The sequence below is a fragment of the Lagopus muta genome, chromosome 8 (assembly GCF_023343835.1).
Source record: "Lagopus muta isolate bLagMut1 chromosome 8, bLagMut1 primary, whole genome shotgun sequence".
NCBI classification, from domain to species: Eukaryota; Metazoa; Chordata; class Aves; order Galliformes; family Phasianidae; genus Lagopus; species Lagopus muta.
Window position 1 is genome coordinate 8,491,381 of NC_064440.1, and position 23,321 is coordinate 8,514,701.

The 23,321-nt window shown below is 39.1% G+C and overlaps 1 protein-coding gene across 3 annotated transcripts; it reads left to right on the plus strand.

Moving 5' to 3' along the window:
- On the plus strand, positions 1 to 21,453 carry CFAP221 (cilia and flagella associated protein 221). Of its 3 annotated transcripts, none has more exons than XM_048953627.1 (25): positions 1 to 46; positions 1,876 to 1,936; positions 3,089 to 3,252; positions 3,694 to 3,794; positions 4,369 to 4,455; positions 4,552 to 4,647; positions 5,139 to 5,239; positions 7,251 to 7,354; positions 7,977 to 8,136; positions 8,661 to 8,778; positions 8,868 to 8,979; positions 9,199 to 9,307; positions 9,835 to 9,922; positions 11,020 to 11,109; positions 12,389 to 12,484; positions 13,338 to 13,428; positions 14,134 to 14,261; positions 14,693 to 14,773; positions 15,443 to 15,550; positions 15,694 to 15,840; positions 17,195 to 17,353; positions 17,654 to 17,748; positions 18,261 to 18,350; positions 18,537 to 18,656; positions 20,407 to 21,453. In XM_048953627.1, exons 3-25 carry the CDS (start codon positions 3,135 to 3,137, stop codon positions 20,528 to 20,530), a joined length of 2,523 nt encoding a protein of 840 aa, XP_048809584.1. In that variant the 5' UTR covers positions 1 to 46; positions 1,876 to 1,936; positions 3,089 to 3,134; the 3' UTR covers positions 20,531 to 21,453. The 3 variants fall into 3 exon arrangements, with proteins under 3 accessions (XP_048809584.1, XP_048809585.1, XP_048809583.1); XM_048953628.1 differs by lacking the exon at positions 20,407 to 21,453 and adding an exon at positions 19,462 to 20,395 and having other exon boundaries at positions 2 to 46; positions 8,661 to 8,784; XM_048953626.1 differs by having other exon boundaries at positions 4 to 46; positions 8,661 to 8,784; positions 20,407 to 21,450.
- Positions 21,454 to 23,321: the final 1,868 nt, after the last annotated feature.

The window sequence follows — 23,321 nt, forward strand, 5'->3', positions numbered from 1 at the left end:
TGGAGACCCGTTGCCCGGCAACCGGCGCGGGCTGCGCGGCGCGGAGGTGAGTGGGGAAGCGTCAGGGTGGGTGTATTTGTGTGCGTGGTTCATCTCGCAAGTTTCCCATGAGTGTGGAGAAGGACCTGGGGGTGTTGGTTGGTGCTCGGCTGAACGTGAGCCGATAGTGTGCCCAGGTGGCCAAGAGGGCCAACGGCATCCTGGCCTGCATTAGAAATAGTGTGGCCAGCAGGAGCAGGGAGGTGAGCATCCCCCTCTACTCAGCACTGGTGAGGCCGCACCTCGAGTACTGTGTTCAGTTCTGGGCTCCTCACTACAGGAAAGATGTTGAGGTCCTGGAGCGTGTCCAGAGAAGGGCGACGAAACTGGTGAGGGGTCTGGAGCGCAAGCCTTATGAGGAGCGGCTGAGGGAGCTGGGATTGTTCAGTCTGGAGAAGAGGAGGCTCAGGGGAGACCTCACTGCACTGTACAACATCCTGAAGGGAGGTTGTGGTGAAGAGGGAAACGGCCTCTTCTCCCAGGCAATGAGCAGAACATGGGGCAATGGCCACAAGTTGTATCAGAGGAGGTTGAGATTAGACATAAGGAAGAACTTTTTCTCTCAGAGAGTGGTCAGGCACTGGAATGGCCTGCCCAGGGAGGTGGTGGAGTCGCCATCCCTGGCAGTGTTCAAGCGGCATCTGGATGACGTGCTGCGTGATGTGGTTTAGTGCTAGTGGTGGCAATGGTGATGAGGAGACGGTTGAACTAGATGATCTTGTAGGTCATTTCCAACCTTGTGATTCTATGTTGCGTGTGGAAAGTGTGTGCTCAGGGTCGCGGAGTGGGAAATAATATTGAGGCTAGGGTAGTGGTAGTATGTGCTGTTAAGCCTCTGTCTTATTTGTTGATTAATGCTATGTGAGATTGTAAACCAGAACAATGTTATGAGCCTGCAAAACCACTCAACTTTTTTCTGCAAGACCTAAAGCATTCTAGAAAAATAAATGAAAGACATCTAGAAAGACAAATGCCAGGCTTGATCCCACAGAATGCAGTGTGGGACCTCATCAGCACTCAGAAGTGCTGACCCAGGTGTGCAGGGCATTGCTTTTGCCTCTGCCCTCCTTCCCTCACACCTGTACTGATCTGTGTTAATTACATATTGGAGCCCTTTAGGGCCATTCAAGCCTGCATGAGAGTGACAAAGCAAAACGAAAGCAATATTGCTCCTAGGTTTTGTTTTTCGGTACTAACAGTTCAGCTTTGGCAGCACTGGATCTTGAAGTACTGCTATAGTGTAGATTATATAACCAGCACAGTTGTTCAAGCAGCTAATCGAGCCTCTATTCCTGAATAAGTTCACAGACTCATTAAGGTTGGAAAAGACCCCCAAGATCGCCTACCGTGCCCACTGACCACATCCCTCAGTGCCACATCTCCATGCTTCTTTAATGCCTCCAGGGATGGTGACTCCACCACTCCCTGGGCAGCTGTGCCACTGCATCACCACTCTTTCAGAGAAGAAAGTTGCCCCATGACATGAGCCTGGCAGGAAGTGTGTCTGTTAGGTATAATACTGAGTGCGTTCAGGTGTGCACTGATAGTAATGTGGCATCATCCTGAGCCGGGCTCCCAGCTTCCCATTCATGAAGAGCAGACATAAAATGTAGCATCTCAAGAGGTGAAAAATCATAATGGCTGCTGTTGAACTCAGAAGTATCTTCTCAGGGAGGTGGTGGAGTCACCACCCCTGGTGGTTTTTAGGAACTATGGAGATATGACACTGATGGACATGGTTAATGGGTATGGTGGGGATGGGTCAGCAGTTGGACTTGTTTCTTAGAGGTCTTTTCCAAACTTTATGATTCTCTGATTCTCCTTCTCTCCCTGCAGCTGTTCATAGGAGAACCAATGACTGCGTGCTATATTTGGGAAGATAATTTCTTGTGGATAGGTAATATCTGGTGTTCTTATTGTGCAATGTTTGCTCTTTTCATTACGTAAGTTTATGTTCTGATAACTGTGCTTACTTAAAACAAGATTTATAATTTTCTTGGCCTTCTGGTTTTATAATTATCATCACTAAACAAATAACCCAACTGATGCTATCTAAACAAAAGATTCAAATGCCAATTTTCTTATCTCTCATATTAATATTTAAAAATTAAAAATGAATCTGTGAGTTAATAACCCAAACACTCAGGAGAGATTAGAAGAACATCCCTGCACAAGTCGGTTTGGATAGTGGTATCATTTGAAGGAACCTTCTAATGTCCTACAGCCAGTGTCCCTTGTAAGCCCTAGAACAGATGAAGTTCTGGAGCTTGCCATGGGAGTGAGGCTTCTGGAATCACCTCATCCTGCACATCCTTAGTACATGGTATCTCTGCAGCAGACCTTTTGGGGTGTACTTTGGGAAGCTGGGATGAATCAAGTTTCTTTAAGTTCAGCTTACTAGCTCAAAGGTGTCCTTCCTTTTTTCCTGGTTTAGCCATGCTCTCTCCTGCAGTGGGATAGACTTTCTGGCTGTAAGCTTTCTTCAGAAGTAATTGCTGTCTGAAGCTACGATCCCTTGTACTGACTTGACTTCAGGAGTTTTGTAGACGTGATCGAGCTTTGCGTATCTGGTAACAAGAACCATGCATTGTGGCTGAGCATGGATTCTCCAGTGTTCAGTAACCATGTAACATCAGTAGTAGCACAGTGCTTGGCTTCTTGAGGACCAAGCCCTTGTCTCTGTACCACTGTGGACCTAATGTGAATAATCTTAAAATGAATAGTGATGCAAATCTGTTTGATTATTTGACACTTAGCTCTCTGAAGTGATTGGAAATTTGCTGTATATTTATGTCCACCTTGGAAGATATTTGGCAATTAGCTATCTGGTATTTATGCTTACTGGTTACAATCAAGAATGTTAGATAGTAAATCCGTTCCTCATGCCAGGGGAAGGAATTTAACTGGTCTTGGGATTTGTATTCTGCAATCTATTTCAGAAGGAAAATAAAAAAAAAAAAAATTCTAAGTGGTTTTAGGAGATTTTAGCCAACAGATGTTATCAGTGGGAAGACAGTTTTATTGTTATGTTATTTTAATTTGACCCTAGGTGCTGATGAATTTTAGTACCATTCAGATTCCAACTGAGTCCTAACATGGACTTGGTTGAATCAGCCTCCACAGAAATCTTCAAGAAAATACCCAGTGTCCTGGATAGCCTGGTGGAGGAACCTAAAAAGAGACGTGCTATCCCCAATTACCTGCTAGAATCAAGTAAGTTTGTGTTCTCTGACCGTTCCCCAACCTTGGAGCAATCCTGTAAGTTACTTCGAGGATATTAGATTATTTTTCTCAACTTGTAGGCCAAGCTCCCATCCTATGTCTCCCTGAGAGTCCAAATCATGAGAGATGGAGTCAGGAAAAAAAATAGCAGCTGTACTTATTCTGGCTGACCCGAAAGTTTTGTGGTGACTTGTTGAAGAGACAGATGCCATGAGATAAACTGGTGAAAGAATCATGGATCTGCTGGGGTAGTAGATGTCACCTTAACCCTCAATTTAAAGAGTCATGCCTGCTTACCAAGGCAAATAAGCTGTTTCCTTTTTCTCTCTGTAGTACATTGAGTTCAACATAAATATACTTGCTAAATGTGTCAGTAGTGTGTGTGTGATAGTTGGTTGCCTATTTTCAATGCTTTACTGTCTTTCTCTGTAGAGGTTTATTCAGAACATAAGAAGAGCAATGTTATACAGGCAGAGCCTGCTGTATTACACTATGGAGGGTATGAAGTTGGAAAACATCACCAGCAGACACTGGTAAGTGTCAGGGCAGGGATCCTCTTGGGGCTTATAAAAGGATAACAGAAGCTGGGCTTATGGTCATGAGGCCATTTGCTCTACAAGTACTCTAAAAGGCAGCACTTAAAATCAGTGGTTTTGTGGTAACGAAACAGACAAGTACCATGCTGTATGCACCACTCTCCTTTAGGGTCTCTGCTTTACTTATTTGTTTCCATGTGCCCGTGTTAGAGTGGCATGTGACCTGCAAGTCATGGACTCATGCTTTAACTATGGAAAGGACTGTTTTCAACATGTACTTGGACAGACCGTCGCTGAGTCTGTAACTGTGTTCTCTGGTGCACGGATGTTTAAAGCAGCCCTAACCTTCTTCTAGGAGCAATAGAATTTAAGAAACAAAAGTCAGGGCATAGACGTATTTTTTCTTTCTTGTGAACGGTTTGAGTATTTCCTCTTCATCTCTCTGCTTTCCCTTTGTCTGCCTCCTTTATTAATGTGCCTGTGGATGGTTTCATAAAACATACTGTTGGCTTTCTCAGTTGATCTCTTATATTGTAACATCATTTTAGTATTTTTTTTTTTTGTTTTACAGAAGCTGATAAATATTTCTGGCAATGTAATAAACCCTCACATTATACCACCCCAGACAAAGTATTTTCAGATCAAATACAACAAAACAGTGAGTGTCAGAAAGCTTTAACATGGCTGTTTGCAGGCAGCACTGTTTGTTTGCAGCTTTTATATGACTTCTATCTTATTTTGGGTCCTTTTCTAGCATCGACTCATCCCCGGCTTGTCATATGTGCTTACTGTTGATTTTTGTCCTGATGAGTGGCGTTATTACTATGACTGCATCCGAATTCACTGTCAGGTGAGGATTTATTATGAGAAGCTATACCTAAAGTTCTACTGGAATGAAGGGACTATTCAAACTTTATGATTACAATAAAGGTACAGTTAATCACTTAGAACTTTGTGGGTTTTATTCCTAGTGAGTCAGGATTTTAGTATTTGGGTTTAAGCATCTTTTTTTTTTTTTTTTTCCTGTAAATATCCCAGAGCTGTGGATACAATATAGTCATTATTCTCTAATTTTTTTTTTTTTTTTTTTTGCCCAGACTTTATGCCACACTTGTGCAATGTCTTAGCAGAGAAGCACTGGAGGTGCTTTAGATAGTTACTTAAAGTATGGTAAAACAGATGGATACTGTGAACAAGCAGAATATCAAGATCCTAAGCAGCCACAGAGATGATATTGAATGTACGCCATGCTCACTTACCTACCAGCTATTACAGAAACTTGTATTTGGCATAACATTTATTCATTACTCTTAATAAATATTCACCCCCTTTCTTTTGCAGGGAGAAGATACCTTAGTCGTTCCTGTGCATGCTTACCCTACTGTGAACGTGTTGGAATTTCCATCATTTATAAATATGTCTGATGTATCGATTGGTCAGAGGTGTGTTAAGGACACAAGTCCTTACAGATGTCCCACTTCTTATGGGACATGCACCAGACCCAGAAAATCTCATTTTCCCCTGTTTGTACATCTTAAGGTCTTATAAGCTTTAAGGAATTCAGCTACTGTCTGGACTGCAAAACAGTTCTGTGTATGAACTGTTTCAGGCACTCATTCACAGGAAAGTGGATGTTGTACAAACTAAACATACACATAGTTGAAATGAGGTTTAGCTGGTCTATGTTGGTGCTGATTCACTTCATTCATGGTATGGTGAAACAGTATAACTGTTGTCTATAATCTGTACACTTTCAAGTGCTATGTCTTTTTAGCACTAGTAAACCCTAAAAAGAACAGGTCTTCCTTGTTGAGAAGAATGGTTCTGGAAATTAAAGTGTGAGCTGGTAATTGTAAGTGTAATTCAGAGATAGCAAATAGCTAACCTCAATCCAAAGATCAGTCAGTCATTAGATTTGTTTCTTCTTTTTGAAAATATTTAACATGATCTTCTGGTAGCATAGACTTCATCTTACTCTGTCTCTGTGGTAGATGTGACACTGACTGCTCTCATGAACATATAAGTAGTAACTGTTAACAGAAACTGGAAATGGGAAAAGGAGGAAGGAGAATCTGTTGATTAGTGTCTAGTTGTGCTGTGTTTAAAACTATATTGATTTGTACTAATGTAAAGCTCTCTGAAATACCTGTTACTGTGCAGAATTGCATGGTAACTGTTGAATCACAGCCTGAACCACTGATTGAGCACCTGGGGAAAGGATCAGGTCAGCCCTGGGAGCACAGGTGAAGGCAATTCAGCTGTGTGACTGGAAGGGTGGAGCCTGGCTGCACCTCTCTTAGACCTTTTTTCAGGGCTGACTGCCTCTGTAGAAAAGTCTTTGGTTGGAGATGTCTCCCTTGGGGAGCTTTCCCTGTGAATCTAGATCTTCAGAGATGGGTGAGCACTTCTCCTTTTTCTTTGTAACACCATTCCGTTGTGCTTGTCCCTTTGTTGTTATGCCTACTGTGTCACTATTCTGGTGTCACCATTCTGAGTTCCATCTTTCTGGTTGTTACAAGAATCCCTGTAACTGTGATCTACAGCTCACTGATATCAATGGAAAAAATCTCTTTTACTTCCAGAAGTGTAGGATAAGTCCTACATTCTACCACCCAGCTTTCTCTTTAGGCCCAGAACATCCATTAGGCAACAAAAGGAATGATTGCCACATTTTTAAGGCACTTTGGTTACTGATTTGAAAGCTTGACTACACCTTAAAACAAATTGCTTTCCCAATTTGCCATTACATCTTCATGAACAGGTTATATTAAGACAGAGAAAAAAAACCTTGCTGCTATTGTTTATTTCCCTAGCCATTTCAAAATGCACTTTACAAAAGAACACTGTGTATAACATGCGTTCTTTGCTAATCAGCAGGGTAGGATTTCAGTCAAAAAGCAGGAATAAGCCTGGGTAAATTGGACTTGGTTCCTAGGTTGATGGATGGCATTACAACGATGTTTTTGTGTTTCTGTTTGATACTTAAAAACAGATACACACAAAGGCAAGGCAGCTTGATAAGATATGTGGTAATACCCCTCCAACAACCACTGTGAAATGTAAAAGGCTTTAATGAAAATGAGGCCCTAGCATGATTATTTCTGGGGTGGTCCAGTCATTCTGATGTACTGGAATACTCAATCCTCTTGAAAACTGTGCAGAGTTTAGTATTGTTTTCATCTTCTTCTGCAAGCATGGTTATGGGATGAGACTGATTTCCGGTTCTGTACTTATTGTGGCTCCAGTTTTGATTGTACTGACTAGATATTGCTGCATACAAGAATGTAAGGATACAAAAACATAACTTCTGTAAAGTAAATTGTATGAAGTTTTATTTGATCAGATTCTGTGTGGGTCAGAGGAAGTAAGTCAGGATGCGAAATAACTAGCAGGTATATCAAGATGTATATAAGCTGTAGTTTAACTTTTATTTCCTTGTTACTCTCTTTTCAGTAAGGAGTATGTTATCCCGTTGCAGTGCAGCTGCCCAATAGACTTTGAATTCCACATTGATTTTATTCAGCCTCACAGAGCGTTCACTGTCCAGCCGATATCTGGTAGATTGCACCTATTTAAAGTTGAAAATTATTTGAAATTACTGGTGATTAACTGACAAAGTGCTAAACAGCAGTGTTCCTGTCGATGCTGACAGCTAAATTGTTAACATTTAAATTAATGCAGTTGCTCAAATAGTCTTCTGAGATTATAAAGCTTCTAATCTATTTTTTTTTCCCCCCAGTGTGGAGAACTTATGACCTTAGGAAAAAAAATCTTGCCTGTAGTTATGACAAGTTTGATGTGAACTCTGAATATTTTACGTTTTCTGATTTTTGGATGTGTCATCCCTCTTTAGAAGTAGTATTTATACTCTACTGGATATGTGGTTCACAAAGGTGAACTATGCTACTGCTTTGGTTTGGGTCATTCCTTCAGAATAATATTCCTTCTGACTGTATATTTTAAATAGTTGCAATATATCAAGGGAGGACAAGGCGTAGTGGTTTTAAGCTAACTGGTAGTAATGGAAAGACGCTTTGAGATCTGAAACATTTTCCAGGCCTACTGCCATCAACTTAAACACTACTATTGTTTTTAAAATGTAGTACAGAATTCATTTGAGCATACTTAAGTGGGCTCGTGTTCAGATGAACTCTTACTGTTTTTCTTCCTTAATCACAGGAATTATTCCAGGAAATGGGAAAGAGGAAGTAATTGTGAAATACTCACCCCTTGAGTATGGAACAGCACAAATGAAAATGCAGTTACTGATTTCACAGTTCCACTCAGAACCCTATGTATGTGTGTTCACAGGAACATCAACACCCCATCTGGGTCAAATGTATGTGTGGCTGAGTGCTCTTTGCCCAGTTCTGAAAGATACCATGCAATAGTATTTAATGCTGTTGTGCTACGATCATTTTAGGCATTTGTATTTGTGGTGACTTAAAATGCACTGATGTCACTTACAAGCTAATGTTAACAAGTGTTAATACTTTTACCTGGTTTCTTACATCATTCACTGAGAATGCACTTCCTCTGAATGAGCTTGAACTGTTGCAAAATAATGTTAAATATCCTTAATCCTTGAATAATATAATACTTTATATCCTTGAATATCTTCAGCTTATGATGCCTGATGTGTGTTATTCTTATTGCTGAGGCCTTGCAAGATATGTTTTTTTGAGCTTTACCTAATTTTTTTTGTGAACTATGAAATTAGCCAGATTAGGAAGTTTGATTCCACTTGTAATTTGGAAAAGTATTTCCAGTATCCTTGTATGTCTAGAAGGGATATAAATTCATGCAATAAGATTAGATACCATTTACAGAGTACTTAGCAATGTTTTTCCTTCTGCTGCCTAGAAAAGAACCATTTGAAAAACAACAAAAGCATCCAGAGAAAAAAGCGGTGTCTGTTGGAAAATCACTGGTGTGGAGAAGAGACAAATTCAGCCTACCACGATCCAAGGCTATTCAAAAAGTAAAGGTGTGAGGAAATAAGTGCAAGTTCTTTCCTGGGCTGAAAATCTTTATTGCTTCTGTTTCTTGTTATTAATTTATATCTCTTAGGAAATTGAATACCAGAACCTGAAATTCCCCACAGACTTGTCAAATCCATATGCTGTAGCTACTGTTTTGAATCAGGAACCAGGCAAATTGAAGATTAAGAACTTAAAAGAAGGTAACATAGTTAAGCAGCATAAGCTCAGTTTTATCAGTATTTCTAGATTTCTGTTTAGAAACTTTGCATTAGAATTGCTGAGATTATGTGATTGTTATTTCTGTAAGAAATTCACTTTACCTGAAGTAGCCTGTGCATTAATGAATTCAGTTATCACCATGGGTGTTATTTCCCAATTAAAAATTCAATCTAGTATGTGGCTTTCTGATATTCTTGCAGTCCTTTGCCAAGGCAATGAAGGAATAAAAACAAGGCAGATGAAGGAAGCAGTGTTTGAGCTAAAAGTCAAACAAAACATTAAGGAAGAGGAAGCAAATAATCTGAAGTGGTAAGTGTTAATTAAAACACTGAGATTTGCTTGACTAAGGCCTCTGTGAATGATGTATGCAATATGCACTGGTTTGTAATGCGGCCATTTCGTGTCCTGATAGACCTGTTTTACAGTTAAGAAACCGTTGTTTTATTTTTCTTTTCATCCCTCCTGCCTAAAAGCAACACGAGTGTACCCAATGATACTTTTAATTGTATTACAGTTGCATTCAGAAACTTCCTGAAAACCTTATTCATCTAACCTCGCACATTCCACCCTGCTTTGTGCCTTTTTGTTATGGTTGTCAGTAAGTCAAGGCTAAAATATGTAATGGTGTGAATAAAGTTGCACATCAAAAGGTGGAAAGCAAAATTCATAATCACGCGTAAGCATACTGGGGTTTCACTTGTGGTCAGATTTGCTCTTAAGCTGAATACTACAGACCCCTAAATGCCTTAGGAACAGGAGAGCCAGCCTTTTAAACTTACAATGAAACAAACAGTACATTAAGTAAAATGTTTTTCTTCCTTCTACTGGAAATACAGGCAAGTTCGTAAAGGCAAAGATCCAATATCTGCAGAATTTAAAAGGGAGGTTATTGAAAATCGACAAAGGGAAGAAGAGCAATATAAGGTTAGTCTTTGTTGTTTTTTCTATAAATTCAAAATTGAACTCATACTTTCAGACTACATGCAGTGCACTAGTGAATTGTATTATGCTCTTCACATATTCAGTTTTTCGTAGTACATTGATACAAACCCATGTTAGTTGAATTTCCTCATGCATTTATATCTTTATTTCTTTGTATCAGTGTTACTGAGAGTGTTTTTTCTTGGAGGTGGACAGAGGGAAGGATAAGCTACTAAGTTATTAATGGAACTGTAATTAGATATTTGCTCAACCTGTAGGTTTCCATGTAGCTACATCACAGTGCAGCATTGTAGCAGTCCTTTCAGCGCTGTGGATGAAGTCAGCCTTCTGTTTATGCTGTACCTTTCTGAATGACTCGCTATTGAAGAGCTAAACCCAGTCAGTACTCTCATACAGTGCCATAGGAAGATAATTCAGCATGTTCTGCTATACCTTTGCTCTCATGGCCTTTTGATTTCTTTCAGTCACCCCAGACTGCAGTCTGTCTTCTGTGGAGGTGACAGCAACAATAGGTAGTGACAGAAAATATTTGTCCACATATGGCACAGCCCTCAGGGACTTCTTCCTCCTATCTTGCCTTGTAGACATACAGCCAGCTTCTGATTCCCACTGAGTTCCAAGGCATTGGTTATGGCAGTAAAATTATTTATAGACAGGATCAAGGCTTAATTTGTACACTGAATTAAGCATGAATAAATTCAAACATTATTTTTAATAATAGCAAAGGAGGAAATAAGTTAAAAAAAAAAAAAAAACAAACCCACAATCTAGAATGTTAGCTTGTTATATCATTGAATTAAATGTATAATCACGTTGTTTAGAAACATTTACATACTTATCTGTTGGTTGTAGTATCTGTGGATGTCTCTTGGTCCAAAAAGAACATTATTTTACTTTGTTTAACTTACTACAAGGTTGTAATAATCACTCACTGAAAGAGAGTGAAGTCTGTGTTTTGTGAAGTGCTTGTAGAGTGTTACATGGTCAGTTTCCACTAATTGTAAGGGAAATTGTGAGGAAAAAAAGAAATCACTGAATACTTTGCACTAATGAGATTATTTTTCCTGGTGACAAATTAGATCCAAAGAGGAGATCCTATCATAGAAGAGGAGTTTCAAAGGAACAAAGTAGAGGTTTCTTCCAGACGTGTTTTCCGGCTTGTTGAGCAGGTTTGTTTCTTTGCTTTTATCACTTGCTAAGCTAAAAAACAGCCGTAAATATTTGTCACTCAATGCTTTTCCTCCTAGTATGGCTATTTCTGAATCAATGTCCTGTTCCTTAAAGCCTTAAAGCCAGCAGTGAGCTGCATGCACAGCTCATCTTCTCATTCTGGTATTCTAATACCAATACTAATGTGAGAGACAACTAGAAATCTACAAATGTAACCTGAGGTTCATACTGCTCATTCCTGAGAGCTTTCACAGGAGTAGCATTCTCATACTTTAACATAAAATTAAGCAAATCACAAGTTTTGTGACCTTTATCTTGCAGGTTGAATTGACAAGAGTTCTGGTAACTAGGGTTGTTTTTGTCTCTGTGGTAATTGCTAGGATTCATTTCCTGGAATAATTGGGAACTTTGTTTAATAAATAGTCTGCTATTGAAGGAATAATGGATGAATCATTTCTGCTTGCTCCTTACAGAACATCATAGCTGTGGTAGCTGGTCTGTTTCTGTTCTCTTATGCCTGTTAAGTGTTGAAAATTGTTTGGCGAGTACAGCATGGGGTTGTGTGCAGTTCTGAGCACCTTCCTAATCTAAATTTTGATTGAGTGGCTATTCTCTTGTGGAGAAGTACTGTACTATAGCATCGATGGAGTCCCATCTGGTGCTGTGTTTTTCTGTCACATCAATCTAAAACTGAAGAGATTCGAGGTGTTAAATGTAAATATTGCCTCTATCTCAAGTATGTCCAAAGCAAGAGGTAATTAGATGTTGGGGGGTTATTCTGGTTAATTGTTTCTCTAGTTTTACTGTGATCTTTCACCCTCCTGTAAGTTTTTATTCCAAGCTATTATTGGAGAGAAATGCTGAATTTGCTGGGCCTTCATTCTGAGCCCTTACTGTTATTCCAACTTCACGTTTGTGCAGGATGAAGTATGTGCTCACTGGAGACCTGGTCCATTCTTCCTACTGTCTGTCTGCCCACGTATTGGACTCCACTCTTAGTAGGTGGCTGTCCTTTATTTGTGAATGAAGACCGTGCTATATTACCTCTGCACTCACCATATTGCATCTGCAGTATTTGATTACCTTACTTTAGGACTTGCAGTGAAAAATTCTGCTTACGTGCAAGTAGGGTGACAGGGAACTGGAATGAAGTAATTTGATGGAACGTTTTTTGCTTAACTTCATTTCAGAATTAGGAGATAACGTAGGGATTCTGCCAAGGATGGAGGAAATCCATCCCTTGATCCTTTTTTTTTTTTCCTTTTAAATATCATGCAGCATCCAAATGTTCATCCCACATTTGATTTGCTCCGTAATGACCCTTGGGCAAACAGAAAAAGGATGTTGAGGAAATTCCAACAAGCAGCATACAAGGTAATGTGAACACCTGCAATGCAGTGTGATAGCGTAGTGCCTTGGAAACAGCACAAAAGAGCATGCAGACTAGCACACAACAAGACTTCTTAGCTAGCTAGGGATTTGATGGTTCATTAGTTGTCTCTGCTTCACCAGAAATTAAGGATCTGGAGTGATTATTGTCCTTAGGTGTTGGTTAAAGATTTAAAAAAAAAAAAAAAACAAAAAAAAAACAAAAAAAAAACACCACGAAACTACAACAATCAATCAATACTAACAAAGTGTGGAAGAATTTAGTGGTTTTTTTAAAATATATCAGTAAAATGGATTTACATCAGTATAAGTCTGTCGAGGTGCCTGGAGTCTGGGTAGTGGGGAGACACTGAGATAACTGGACTTACTCTGCTGAAGATGAAAAGTGGTGGGAGTGGACAGCAACTTTCAACTCCTTTGAGGAGGTTATTGAAGCCAGCCTCTCTGCTATGGTATATGGTGGGAACACAGGAAACAATGGGCATAAATTCTAATAAATTCTAATAAATTTATTAGAATAAAAAATTCTAATAAAAGAGGTATGGTCTGTTTATAAGGAAAGCCTTTTTTCACAGAGAGAAGCTCTTAGAAGTAAATGGCCCAGATAGTTTGTACAGTCCATTTCTTTTATGTAATGTTGCTGTGGAGTTAAATTTTTTTCAAAAGCTATTTTTCTCCATTTTATCTCTTCTGAACAGAAAACTATAGCAAAAATTCTGAAACAGGTGGTCTGGGTGACCTTTGTAGTATACAGCTGTCACGTATGCATATTGCTATGACTGTAAATCTTAGGATGTTAAGCTTAATATTATACTGAAATATAAAATAATTCCTTCAGATTGTGATTCAGTCTCGTCTAAATCATTTACTGCTTCTGTTCCGTGGGCTGACAAGGGAAGACAGAGATTTGGAGGAAGGCTCTATATCTGGTAAGGAGCAGAAGAAGCAGTTGATAGGTAGATTGACAATGAGTTATTGATAATTTGTGTTAAGCTACGATAGGTCTGGTGCATCAAATACATGTTGATATATATGCATAAATAGTCCCTACAGAGGGGTCTTCAAGCAAAAAACAGATGTGTGACACAGTGGAAATGGCTGTTGTAAAAAGACATGTTTTTATACATGCATGTTATACACATTATTCATGACATTTATAGAGCAGCCACAATTGGTAGTAGTGCAGACTGAAGAGAGTTTGTGTTTTTTGTTGTATGTCACCTCATACATGCACTGTTTAACAACTGTTGGAACACCTTTCCATATCAGCCCGTCTGCCTGTGTGAACAGGCACTCTTTAGTTCCTCATATGCAGGAGTTGCAGGGGTGCTTGAAGTAGGAGGCGTAGTAGAGGTGTTCTGACTTATTTCTGCCTTGTTGAGTGAAAATAGAGCACCTTACTTGAATGGGTGGGCTGTAATGTGGGAATCGGATATGTTTATTAGTTGAAGGTTTTGTGCACACTATGTTATAAATGGACTTTAGGAAGGATTACCTTGCTTTTTCTATTAAAATGCATAAACCTGTCCAGTGCTAGGAAGATCTTAAATGTGTTTTGTGTCTTGATTCTATTTCTGAAGCAGTGTGTTGAATTGTATTACAAAATCTTAATATTTGCTTTCCATTCTTGACAGAAAATGGGAGTTTCAGCCAAACAGAGAAGAAAGAAGAATGCAAAGGCATTTCTTCTGGCATATCTGAAGATCGAATGTTACCTTCTCAATTCCCCTTTTACAGTTCCCACAAATTACACCGTGATTTGGTAGGTATAGTAACCAAAATGGTGGCCACTACTCAAAAAATTTGTTGGTGATGTTGGCCCTAGGCCCAGTACAGTTTTTTTTTTTTTATCCTTTACAACATAACCGGTGTTGTGGAGTTCCAACAAGTTAGTACAGGACTTCAGATTTATTGAGAGTGCTGCTGAAAGCAGTTAAAATATCTGCATTCTCTCAATTTCATTCTGAAATTATATTTAATATATTAATGGCCAAAGTTAGTTAAAATCTGTGATTTTTGCCCAGGAAAACGAATTTTAAAAGCAACTGAAGTGCCCTAGGAAGGGCAGAGGAAGTATTAAAATGTTTGCATAATTATCTAGTATGTTTTCAGATAGCCATGCTGATGAACTACTGTCAGTGCAAAACAAAATGTCCACCATATTAAGGGGGTTAAAATACCGTACTCTTCCAGGAACCTGATGCCCTTGGCCCAATTCCTGTCAAACGTATAGATGTGAAAATGAAACGCTTCCTTCCCTCTTACAGCTTGAAGGTGAGTCAGTACAGCTCCCTGTTTCTCTCTTTCACCAGTCCAGTTAGATGTGTTTTCTACCTGATTCAGTGACATCAATGGGCATCAAGTCTTGAAATGTGTAATACTGTGGGTTTTTCTAACTTTGAGTTCAGAAACAGTTTTTTTCTCCTGACCTCTAAAGCCTTCCCTCTCAGATTTTTTAATAACGTAAGTCCAAATTCCACTCCTTATCAAAGTGAGAATACTTCCTCAGGTTCAAATCAGTGAAGGTTTTGGCTCAATTTCCTCTTCCTTTGTTATTTATTTTTTTTTCCCACAGTTGTTATAACAAGTATAGAAACTTTCTATTAATGTCCTTTTTCTTCACATACCAGTGTTAAATTATATTGCTTGATAGAGCTTTTCTCCACCTCATTAAGTTCAGTATATTTGATCACAAAAGTGCTAATCCCACAGTCTTTCATAGAAAAGAGATGTTCCTTAATGCACTCATTCCATTTGCCCCGGTTAAGTACAGCTTCTCAAAACTTTGGTCATATTCTGCATAGTAGAATGGCAGTCTGAATATCTTTTCCCACAGATATGTGATGTGTCTGTGACAAAGCTGGAAAGTTCCATTCCATCTGTGAGTTTATAAAGAATGATTATTGTCATCTCCTGCAGAGTCTTTTTCTCCTTTGTGCTTAGGTTCCTCAGCATATCAGCATCATAAAATATCAGCCATTCCGTGCACACCGTACAGCTGCAAGTTATAGAACTCGAAAACTTTGCCGAGCTCTGGGACAGGGAGCCCAGGTAACAGATCATTTCTAATACAAACTTGCCTTGATGAAGTCATTCCCGCTTCTATATTTCTACAACTGATTAATTTTGTTCCAACATTTTACAACAAAAGACTCCACATGCTCTGAAAACCTTTGATGTCTGTGTTTTTCAAGGATGAGTTGGTTCATGTAGTTGCTTCTCCTAAGGACTATCACAAGCCATCATCTGAAGAAGTAGCAGAAAGAGATATCAGCCTTTTAAAATTGGTTCCTCCCCGAGCTTTAGTCTACCCTACAGAGAGCAACCCTCTTCGCATTTTTGTAAGTAGAAGTTGGCTTTTACAAAGTGGGAAGGGAGGTGAAAGGGTGTTTATTAGTGGTCAGTTCTCTTACTCAGATTGGTTTTTAAAACCACCTGTCAGTGTGAGTAATCCCTTATGGTGCAGGCCCTAGTAGGTGGGAACCACAGAGCTCATCCTGCAGAGAGTGACACCATTTCATTTTGAGGTGGAATTTGGATCAGGTTAGGGGGGAGGGCTGGTAATACAAAATTGCCTGTGAGGGCAGTGAACTGGTCCTAGACTCCAAAAACGCTCACTAATCCCAGGATTCCCTGGTACACCTTGGGGCCTCTCCCTTCTCCATTTGTTTCTTCATCTGCACAGTAGAAAAGAAGCCATAATCTTGGCATCTCAGCCCTTCTATGACTTCATACTTTTGTCCAAGTTAGTAGGACAGATTCAGTCTTATCTTCAGCCAGGATACCGTGCTTCTGCCTGATCCTTAAGTAGACTGAGAAAAGTGAAGGTAGGCAGTTTGTTAGCACTGCATCCTGCTGCCTTAGTTTCCATTAGTTTTCATAGCATATCAAAGCCATATTTCCAATTATTTGGCATAGAAAAATCATAGCCAGGTGTGTGGGAGGGTTTTCTCTTACTTGCTTTTCACATAGATTGTGCTACATGGCACCAACTGCAGAAGGTATTTTCCACACAGTGCAGCACAGCCTTAGAGGGTCCCTACGTGATTGTGAGAGGGCAGAGACAGCTGTATGGCTCAGTGAAGTGCTGTAGATGGGTACAGGCAGCATCTCCATGGCAGCATGGTGCTGTGCCTGAGTTGAGTGGCTGTCTTTCAGTGTTAGCTAAAATGGCCCAAAGCCCAGTGTGCTGGTCTGGTGGTCTTGGTATAACACTTATAACTTGTACCCACTGAATGCAGCCAGGACTCCAATGGACTTACTGATGAAATCTTCTGTGCATCCCTCATCCCTTTGTCATGTCAGTGTAAGATCCAGGCCTGATCCCATGTTACCCAGCATTGAACTAAATGCAGAAACAGATGCTAGTGCAGTGAAATAGATGGTAAAATGCTCACTTCCACTATAGCAAGGTCAGTTCCATCCCTTGGATTCTGAACTGTTCAGAGAACCAATGTTAGATTTGGGAGTAAATAAGTTGTTGGATTTTTGTCAGCAGAACATGAATAAACAAGGCAGATTATGGGTCTGTGATGCAGGGAAGAGACAGTAGATCAAGGGTCACTCTGAACCATTAAATCATAATGAGAATAAGTGTGAGTTTAGGAAGACTGTATTAATGTAAGACCTGAATTTTCATCAGTTTAGTTCTTTGTTGTGCTCAGAATTTTTTTTTAAATAACCTTTTGTTTTTAGAACCCCACTCCAGGATTGTTTCCACTTTTACCTCCTTTAACTTACTGTGAAACAAACATTGAGTATCATCTTTGTCCTCATCCGAAATATACCTTTACCAAGGAGTGCCCCAAAGGATCCAGTATTCCAATCACACAAAAAAAGTTCCTGCATCACAAGGTATGGCCTTTGTAGTTTATTGTATGAGTAAAAATTGTGTGCACCTAAATAATCAGTGCATGGGTCAGAATAACTTGTTATTATTAGACTTGAATTATCTCTGACTGTTTCTCTGCTCTTTCTTTCTTTTTGCCATCTATTGTATTTTCATGACCTTGCAGTGGAGGTAGTATCTTTTAAATATGGAGAAATGTAGCTCTCCAGATTTGCTTCTCAACCAAGAAGTTAGATGCTCTGTCCTGCAAGCTTCTCTTTTCACTGCATGATGTTTTAGAAGGCTAATAGCACTTGTAATTTCAGGAAGTGATTTGTGGAGTAATGGACTGGAGACGATTCTTACCAGTGGTGTATTTGACATTTCCTAACACTCCCATATCAACAAGTACAACATCTAGGTAAGAAAAACACTGAGTAGACAGGGCCTCTCACCTGTAATTTCTGCTGCTTGAAACTACATGACTGGTGACCTGTCCCAGAGGTAGAAGTGGGCCTATGGGTTGACTTGCTTGCTTCTCAGCAATCTAAAATGAATGATAACCCCTACTCACTCTCCTTGGAGGGTGGGTTAAGTTTAATGCCTAGCCCTGGATTCTGTCTGGACTTTTGGTAACATCTGCACTGAATGCATTTTGATTCAGTACCAGAAGGCTCCAGGAAGTACGAACTGTGTTTGTCCTGCAGAACTATGAATAATAAAACCTTTTAACATGTGGGCACCTGAACGCATGTTGGTAGCCAGCATCTCTCAGGCTCATACTTGCATGCATTTCTGGTGTACTATTTTTGTTCCAGGATAATTTAAAAATAATAATCTTCTCTGTAACTACAGCTACTTCTGTGAAGCTTCACAATGTAAACGTTAACTGCAGTTACTCTCTGCTCATCTTAAATACCATTTCCATCACAGGGATCCTTACAGCTTAGATATGCTTCCAAGAGATGTACCACCAGTGCTGTATAACTTGCCTGAGAGAGATGGAGAGAATATAATTGACCTGTAAGTTTCTCCTCTTTTATGTTCAATGTGATTTATTGTCTTAATTGCTTGTGTGGATGTGTCTAAACATTTTCTGAAAGATTATTGAAGGCAAAAGCACAAAGTGTGTCTGGAATAAGACATATTTTTGGTTTTGTTGTCTAAAAAATTTTAAGTACTGATTGTTCTTCATATTAATGGTTTTAGTGGGACAGATGAAAATGAATTTGAAGTGCTTCTTACTCCAGAGATGCTCAGTGCTGAATTTCCACAAATTGAGCAGATGATCTCAGAAGAAGGCAAAATAAAATCAGCGAAAGAAGAAAGGTAAGTAGAATTTGAAATTAGAGAAGAGGAATGGGAAGGACTCTGAAGACATCTCCTTCAGAATTATGGAGAAAGCTGTACTGAGATGCTGTAGGGTGTCTGTCACTGAGTGGGTTGCAGAGCTGGCTCTTTGAGCAAATCAGAAGACTCCTGTATTAAATTTTGCACTGTAAGTATGATCTCAGAATTGGAGTTATGAAAACAGATTTTAAAATGACACCCTGGCCTGCATGTCTTTAACTTCAGTTTTATCATGAAGCTAACCTCTCACAGAGACAAATTCTGCCAGCTGCCTCCAGTACTGTCAGGCTGATGTACTCAGTTTGTAGTTCAGCACAGAAATCTTGAGGATTAGGAAAGCTGAGAAAAAGAGGATTTGTAAGGAAGTTGATTATTACCACAGTGGTTTTAGAAAGGTACAAGGCTGCCCAGCAGAGCTGTGGGGCTGGAATCAGAAGTGGATGAAGTATGTGAAATTTGGGGGTATGTGATGTTACAAGAAGGATGCAAGGAGGCATATCAGCTGGTAAGTGGAACACTGGGGGCAGTGGACTTGAGTGGTAGGCAGTATAGGTGAAATAAGTGATTTCAGAGGAACACAGGAGAAATTGCTGAAGTAGAACCTGGTGTTTTCACAGATACCTTGTGTGTCTTTCTGAATTGATGTTTCCATCCAACCGATGCAGTCTCTTTAAAGTGGTCATGGCAATGCTTAGATGCTTATCTACTCAGGATGCGCGTAACTGCCTGAAACTGAGAGTTCTCACCACCAGATTCCAAAGTCTCTTTTTTTCTTTGATTTTAGAGGGAATGACTGATATCCAGATCTTCTGCATCTGTCAGCCGTTAAACTTTAAAACAGTGCTGAGTATGAGATCTCTGACAGAACACTGATTGCTGTATTGTGATTACCTCAGCATTGATTGAAAGTAATTCACTGTAAAAACACGTGTGTATGACCCTGCTGCTTTTTGCATCTTATGACACTTTGCTTATCAGAACATGGGGATTTGATATAGCCTATGTAACAAAATAATCATCCTTTTCCTGCACAGTTGTACACTGTTGGGTGGATGGGTACAGTGTACCTTTTCTGGGGAAGTAGTTCTGTAATCATAAGGTTCGTTCTTTTGGTGTTTTCTTCAAAACTGACAGTATTTTTCCATATTAAACACCTCTAGGTATCTATATTTCATATATTCATTTCATTCAAATTTGTCTGTGTCTGAATCATTTGAGCAGTCTCTTTTAGTTGAGGTTTTTCAGTATATGTTACATCTAATAGGACACGCACCAAAATGTTACTAGCAAGCAGTGAAGTCCAAGTCCTTTCTTTTGTCACTGGAAGGTTCTTCACTGTTACCGATGGGGTGGTGTTTCACTGTGCTCCTCTGCAGCAGTTTCCACACTTTATCCTTTAGGCAAATAATTTTTTTTGTTCTGGCCATTGCAATATGCCTCTCCATAGACAAAAACAAAACAAAAAACAAAAACTCAACTTATTTGTGTTTATTTATCAGATGGTTAATTTTTCTAACTGGCCAAATAGAGTGAATGCTTTTTTTTTTTCTTTTTTTTTTCTCTCTCCATAACTTGACTCTTTGCAGATCTGCATAAGTAATGGAATACTGTCTGTGGTCAATATTAAAAAAAGAGAGAAAATGTGTGTCCCTTCCTTTGTTTTTGCCCACACTGCTAAGTAGCTTCCCTGGCTATTATAAATACAAATAATCTTTTAAACTTCTTGCAGAGACCCACACAAACATCCTGATGGAAATTTTCAACCCCAAGACAACGGACTCAGAGAAAGGGTTCAAAAACAGATGGAGAAGATGAAGATGAAAGCACTAAATAAAGCCCTTATTCTCGAATGAAAATAATTCTATGAAATCTGTGGTTTGCAACAGTTTACCCTGTAAATATGTGAGGCCTCCTTTGTCACAGTTATATCTACTTGTATTCAGTGAGTTCAGCAGCTACTTATGCAAATAAAAGAGAACCACCAGCAATGTTACTTCTATCAAGAACTCTGTGTGATAACTTCCCCAAACACCGTAACTGCTCCTATGACAACCCTCAGCCATGGGCCTGCTTGTTTTTTTAATGGTGTGAAGGATCAGAGAACCACAGTATTACCTTGTAAATAGCTTGGTGATTAATCTACAGCTCATTATTTTTAAATAAAATTTGAGAAGCCCTAATGAGCAAATTCTTCAGATTGTTGTTGTTATTGTCTATCCTTAAATTTCTGCAGGTATGTTAGTCTTGACTCTAAATAATAACCTTGAGATTCTTAATGAAAGGGAAGACTTGAACACTGTTACTATCCATAAAGATGATGTCTAAGGAGATTTAATTAGCTGTTCAGGTGTTTGATTGAATGCACAGGTTTCTTGACAAAAGGGGGTGTGGATTGCAATGATGAAATCCAGAGCTTCAGAAGAGAATTCTGATGCTCCGGATGTATTCTGTAGGAAAGCAGATTTCTCAGTATATATATAACTTTTCAACCGAGGTGACTCCTACTTTCTTGTGGGCAAGCTGAACATAGGATAAAATTGTTGTTTGGGTTTTTTTTCCAGTTAATGGCTCATTTTGAAGAGTGGTCCAGGCTATTTGGTCAAAAAATTATATAACTTCTGTACTAGGAGGGATGGAAAATACAGCAATACTTACACTTTTGTGGGAAGTATACTTCTTCCCAGAGCCCCTAGGAGAAGAAATTTGTTTCAGAGAGATCAGTGTGGACAAACTAAAGAGCTGAAGGAAATAGAAAATAAGGAAAATGTGTGAAAATAAAGCTGCAAACTGGCTTGTACTACAAATATAGTATATCTTTAAAGCCTGTTAGAGTAAATGGTTAGAAACAAAGATGATCAGTGTAACCAGAGTTGATTTTTTTTTTTTTTTTTTTTTTTTTTTTTTTTAAATACAGTAGTCTCTCCTCCACCGAGTTTCATTGTCATCCCAGTAGAAATTAGTCAAGCTTCTCTGTTCTCCGCCGGTGGATGCCAGCCCTTCAAAGAAATGAAATTCCATTTTATTTAAGTGATTCTCCTTTCTATGTGTTAGTGCTTTTACGGGCCAGGGTTCAGTGTACATACAAAGTGAGAAAAAGCTGTTACATTGCTTTAAATTGTTCCTGAAGTTCTAAGGGACTGTTTTCACAGCCAGTAGTGCACAGACCTCACAGTCCGTGCTTCCTTCCAAGATGGCTCATAGTATGAGGCTGACTCTTCCCCATTGAAGGTAATAATCAGAGGAAACCCAGGTATGTCTGAAAACATGGAATTTGGCTAGATAACTAGAAGCCTTAGATTTTCAGACTGGCGGCTACTTAAGTGTTCTCCTGGCTGACTACACAGCACTTTCAGAGATGAGATATAAATTATAAGAATTCTAACTTGCAATTAATAGTTATTCACAGTTCTTCAGCTGTTCAGCCTTTTATGGAAAGGGCTGAGGGGTTACAAAAAGTAAATGGAAAGAAAAAAGATTTGTGTGAGGAGTCAAGTAATGGAAGTTGTACTTTTGGTGTAAACTTACTCAGTCCACTGGAATTTTTTTTTTGACAGTTGTTTTTTATCAATATTATTATCTATAATGGATTAAACCAGTGCATAAATTTTGGAGTACATTTCTATGCATGTGTATGGGAACTGCTGAGTCACGGCCTGAACCTCTGATTGATCACCTGAGGTGAGCCATGAGTCAGCCAGAGGAGCACAGCTGAAGGCAATTCACCTGTGCTGCCGGAAGGGGTGGAGCCTGGCTGCACCCCTCCTGGACCTATTTAAGAGCTGGCTACCAGAGGGGAAGGATCTCTTCTGGAGATCCCCTCTTTTGGTATCTTCTGGTGAGCTCAGCCGAAGGGTAAGCTCTTCCACTTATTCTCTTTTTGTTATCGTTGTCTGCTTTGCCTTACTCTCTTGATTATATTGCGATTATAACATCTTGGTTATACAGCATGTATGTGTACAGTTGGCTCTAAAAAACTGCTAACTGTTAGTAAACACTGATATGCTTTATAGGGTTGGGTTTTTCTTAAGGTTTGGATAGCAGGATTCAATAGCAATAGTGTGAAAGTTGGCATTCATAATCAATGGTATGTACAGCAGCACTTGTGCAAACATCAGCCTTAAGGCTATAATTTTACAAACTGTATAAGATACTTTTCTGAGGCATCTTTGTATGTGCTTTCTTATGCTCATGTTAAAGATCCAAAGCACTTTTCATGGGAATTCATTATTTTATATTAATTACATGAATGTGCAGACTGAGTTCAGTACTTCACATTGCAAATTAAGATCAATTATGTTATATAGCAATATTCTCACCTATTTGAGTGTTAATTTGTAGATTGCTTTCTTTTGAGAATCAAAGGGCTGTATTCTTACTGACTGAAATGGTAACGTAAGAATGTGTAAATTGATGTGCATAATGTGACAAGTTTATTTCCACCCACTTAAAATAAAATTGCTACTGCTTCCCTTGTTTGGAAAGGATTACTTGGCTAAATGACAATGCATCTGTTTTACCAATTAAGATATATCCATCCTTTCTCAAAAAGCCTGTCTTATTAGCAAGGTTAATAAGCACTGATTTGTGCTTTATCTCTCTTCCCTCTTATTACTTAAGAAATAAGCATTAACATCTAAATAAAGT